The 4,298-nt window shown below is 52.3% G+C and overlaps 2 protein-coding genes across 2 annotated transcripts; one reads left to right on the top strand and one right to left on the bottom strand.

Moving 5' to 3' along the window:
• Positions 1-2,072, top strand: LOC119333286 (pentatricopeptide repeat-containing protein At5g18475-like; the record flags this gene model as incomplete). Its single annotated transcript, XM_037606228.1, has 1 exon — positions 1-2,072. A coding segment is annotated over one exon (1,359 nt), but the record flags the coding sequence as incomplete, so codon positions are not given.
• Positions 2,073-2,104: 32 nt separating this feature from the next.
• Positions 2,105-3,757, bottom strand: LOC119329848 (blue copper protein 1b-like). Its single transcript, XM_037602946.1, has 2 exons — positions 3,389-3,757; positions 2,105-2,784 (listed from the first exon to the last, which is right to left on the bottom strand). Exons 1-2 carry the CDS (start codon positions 3,564-3,566, stop codon positions 2,522-2,524), a joined length of 441 nt encoding a protein of 146 aa, XP_037458843.1. The 5' UTR covers positions 3,567-3,757; the 3' UTR covers positions 2,105-2,521.
• Positions 3,758-4,298: the final 541 nt, after the last annotated feature.

Genomic DNA, 4,298 nt, shown 5'->3' with positions numbered 1-4,298 from the left:
CTCGCGCGCCTCATCGCCTCCTCGCAGTCCGGGCAGCGCGCGCTCGACCTCTTCAACGCCGCCGCGGAGCAGCGCGGGTTCTCGCACACCGCGTCCACCTTCTCCGCGCTCCTCATCCGCCTCGCGCGCGCCCGCCTCCCGTCCGCCACCACCGCAGTCCTCCGCCGCGCCGCCTCCGCGCCCTGCCGCTTCCTCGAGCCGCACCTCCTGCCGCTCCTCCGCCTCCTCCCGCCCGACCACGCCCTCGCGCTCCTCCGCCTCCTGCCGTCGCTCCTCCACCGCCGCCGCGTCTCGCACAAGGCCCTCGCCGTCTGCCTCGACCGCCTCGTCTCCTCCCGCTGCCCCGACGTCCTCGCCGACCTCATAGCCGACCTGCGCGACCCCCGGAACAAGTACCTCCCCGCTCCCAACACCTGCGTCTACAACATCCTCATCAAGCACTACATCAAGAACGGCGACTCCGAGACCGCCTTCAGGGTGCTCGATGAAATGCGTGAGTACACCTGCGGCGATGTGAGGCCAAACCTGGTCACCTATTCGACATTGTTGGGTGGGCTCTGTCGTGCTGGTAAGATGAAGGAAGCGTTTGAGCTATTCGAGGGGATGATCGAGAAAGACCACATCGTGCCGGACCAGCTGACATACAATCTGATCATCGACGGATTCTGCCGTCTGGGGCAGGTGGAGAAGGCACGGACAATCTTTGGATTTATGAGGAAGAATGAGTGTGAGCCAAATGCTTTCAACTACGCAACTCTTATAAATGGACACTGCAAGAAAGGGGAAGTGGAGGATGCAAAGCTGGTGTTCGAGGAGATGAGGACTGCTGGGGTGGAACCAGACGCCGTCAGCTACACGGCATTGATCGGGTGCCTTTGTAGACATGGGACTGTCGATGAGGGGATCAATCTTCTGATGGAGATGAGGGAGAAGGGATGCAAGGCTGATGTTGTCACATACAATCTGCTGCTTGAAGGGCTGTGCAAAGATGGGCGGATGGCAGAAGTGATGGACTTGCTTGGGAGGTTGCCAGAGGAAGGAGTTCAGTTGAACGTCGCAAGCTATCGGATTGTGATGAATACTCTGTGCTCAAGTGGAGATATGGAGAAGGCCGTTGGCTTGCTGGGATTAATGCTCAGAAGAGGGTTTTTGCCGCACTATGCAGCCTCAAACAAACTTTTGAACGGTCTGTGCGATGTTGGGCGAGTGGCAGATGCGACAGCTGCATTGTATGGATTGGCCAAATTTGGGTTCATGCCAGAGGCTAGTTGTTGGGCAAAGCTGATTGAGGCTGTGTGCCGGGACAGAAAACTTAGGAGATCTGTTGAGCTTCTGGATGTCTTAATTACGGGAGGGTGAACAAGTTACCTCAGTGCAGCATGGGTTACTTTGGCCGATTTTTTACCTGAAGTAGGATACAAATCAGGTATGAAGATCGCTCGAAAACGGAGTGATGGCACATTGAAGGGATCACTTTCACATAAGATGATCAGGCTTGACCCCAAATGGCGAACAAGATGCAGTCCAGGAAATAACTCAAAAGGGTCGTTTGATCTGCAACAGGACCTTGCGTACAATCAAACTTGGACAAGGACGGCAACCTGAGCCAATTTGCGATACATCCACAACCATTCATTCTGATTTGGGGAGGGGGGCATTTGAGGGTGGGCACAGGACATTGACTACTTTGATGTTTTCGTGCCCGTAGTAAAAATAATTTGCATCATCTCTGGCCGAGGAGACCGAAGATGCAAAAACCATGTGGAAGACTGGTGCTCATTCCCCGTATTCGTTGGTGCGTTTTTTCTACTATTTTTGAAGACATTTAGCTGACTTGCTGTTCACCGATGTTCAGATCACCGAAACCAATGTCATGAATTGCATCCACTGTATCTCACTCGTGCTAAATGTTCTTGTGCTATCATTCTCTGCACTCTTCAGCCAAAATGTTCTCATCCATATATATGATTGTAGTTTTTTGCTTCAGTACATGTTTTTGTTTTTGTTGTAAATGCCGGTTATGAGGCAGATAATTATGTGTAAGATGGATAAATTTTCCTTGGTTGGCTTCATGTTACTATTCATTTCAGAACTCGAACTCTCATGAAAGGCTTCAAGCCAAATGTTCTCTTTTGACATCACTTTATTTGTTACAGCAACTTCAAGCCAAATGTTCATTTGAAACTAGAACAGAGGGCCTTTTTAGGAGTAGAAATGAGAGATTGACACACCGGCTACTCCTGGACTAACAGCCCCTCATTCTCATTACATCCTCCACTAATTTGTAGCAACACACGCCACAGTTCACACACACACACACACGCACGCACTCCCTACTTTATTCAAGCACCGAGTCATGCATAAATAGCGTATCACGCAACACAGTTTACACCACACGACACATATGAATGCAACAATTGTGATAACTTACAAGCAGCAAGTATAACAAATGATTAAGAAGAAGAAGACGGCGGCGAAGGCCGTGGACGCCATGGATAGCCGGCGAGGAGGGGGCGGGCGGTCAGTCACGGCAGACGGAGCTCTTGGGCTTGACGATGAACTTCATCTGGCCGGCGGTGCAGTGGAGGCCTTGGCGCTCGCCGCAGACGAAGTAGTGCATCTTGCGCTTCTTGAGGACGAACTCGAAGCCCGCGCCGGCGCCCTCCGTCACGCCGGCCACCAGCTTGGCCGTCTTGAGGTTGCAGGACTGGTAGTCGGCCAGGTTCCGCATCATGTACACGCTGTGCGCGTGCGTCGTCGCGTTCGGCGGGTCGTAAGTGAACACTGCACACCCAGCATCCAAACAACCAAGATATGTTATCCGGTCAATATTTATGTGACTTGGAGTAAAAGCCAGTGCCGCCCTCGTGAGATGAGAGCCAGGGTGTTCGGTACAAATGTGCAGTACTCAGTGTCTAGTTTAGTTCCTGATGTGTACTATATAAGATGAGTTTTTCAACATACCATCAAAAAAAAAGATGAGTTTTTCAACAGAAGAAAAAGGTTGTGAGGTCCCTCATATATACTCTCTCTATCTAAGTACTCCCTCTGTAAAGAAATATAAGAGCGTCTACGAGGGTAGTAAATATTATTCCGAGGCGCTCTTATATTTCTTTTAGGGGGGGAGTAAATATTATTCCGAGGCGCAGAGTAGCTTAGTTAACTGAATCTTTAGCAACTTCGGTTAAACAGTGACAATTTTGTTGTTGCTTAAAACTTGACGTACGTTGCGGTTTTTTTTGTTTTTTTGCAGTTCGTTAGTGTGACAAATATGGCAAGGTAAAGTGCTTTAAAAGGCTGATTGCAAAAAAAATGCTCTAAAAACCAAGACTGAACTCAGATCAGAGAAAGCAAGTATACGTCAGTACTACATAGTATAATTGCGTACCGAGGCTGTCGTCCTGGAAGAAGGGGCCCTTCCTGATGACCCAGTCGGTGTAGTTGTACCCCCACGTCCACCGCGCCGCGTCGCCGACGACGAACCGCTCCGCCCGGCACGCCTCCGGGACGACGAGCACCAGCGCCAGCAGCACGAGCACCGCCGCCGTTGCCATCCTCGCCTCCATCTCTCAACCAGGGACAAGCTAGAGCACCGCACCTGCTAGCGGCAGCACGTACTCAGCTTGCTCGCCGGCCACTGGATGCTCTGGCTGGCCTGGTTTGTGATGAGCATGGCATGGCTTGGGTATAAATAGGGAGGAGGGACGGGCCGGTCGATCATGGCGTTGCGTCGGAGTGCAGGCCGGGCTCGCCCGGCCAGCGCAGCACGGGGGCGCGTGATGATGGCGCCAGTTGACTCTTGTAGCCGGGACGAGAGGTTCCATCAGCTCGACAGAACCCTGGGACTGGAGGAATTCTCTTCTCGGGTCATTGTTTACTTGTCTGGGCCACAAGATTAGAGAAAAGCGGGCGTTGCACTTGGGGAGGGTCGCGCTTGGGGTTGGTCGACCGCAACGTTGGTGCGCCATTAGCGACCTGGGCGTGCGTGCTTAGTGGCAGGGCGTGTCTTTGGGGGTTGGTGGACGCCACTGGCCGGCTGTGTGGAACTTGGTAGTAACATCTAGCTTAGCTACTGTCCACTTTGATAATGCATTGTTCATCTGATCTCTGGTCACTTCTACGGAGCCGTCCCCGTAGGCGTACGCAGGGTCATCGGCACAGCATGGCCATGATTATTACGGTGGTGGATTATTAGGGGGGCACTGGCCATGATTGATTACTGTGGAGGGTTAGCTAGGGTGGCGCGAGATGATTAAGTGAGCGCGTGATTGGTCCATGTACGTACGCTTGTCTGTTTA

The sequence above is a fragment of the Triticum dicoccoides genome, chromosome 7A (genome assembly GCF_002162155.2).
Source record: "Triticum dicoccoides isolate Atlit2015 ecotype Zavitan chromosome 7A, WEW_v2.0, whole genome shotgun sequence".
In the NCBI taxonomy this organism is placed as follows: Eukaryota; Viridiplantae; Streptophyta; class Magnoliopsida; order Poales; family Poaceae; genus Triticum; species Triticum dicoccoides.
This window is presented reverse-complemented; position numbering and strand designations above follow the sequence as displayed.

What these genes read in the sequence shown, in the direction of transcription:
- LOC119329848 (XM_037602946.1), bottom strand. Translation starts at nt 3,566, where the DNA reads ATGGAGGCGAGGATGGCAACGGCGGCGGTGCTCGTGCTGCTGGCGCTG. An exon ending in CTTCCAGGACGACAGCCTCG is followed by an intron (nt 2,785 to 3,388) that starts GTACGCAATTAT and finishes CTGGGTGTGCAG; the next exon opens with TGTTCACTTACGACCCGCCG.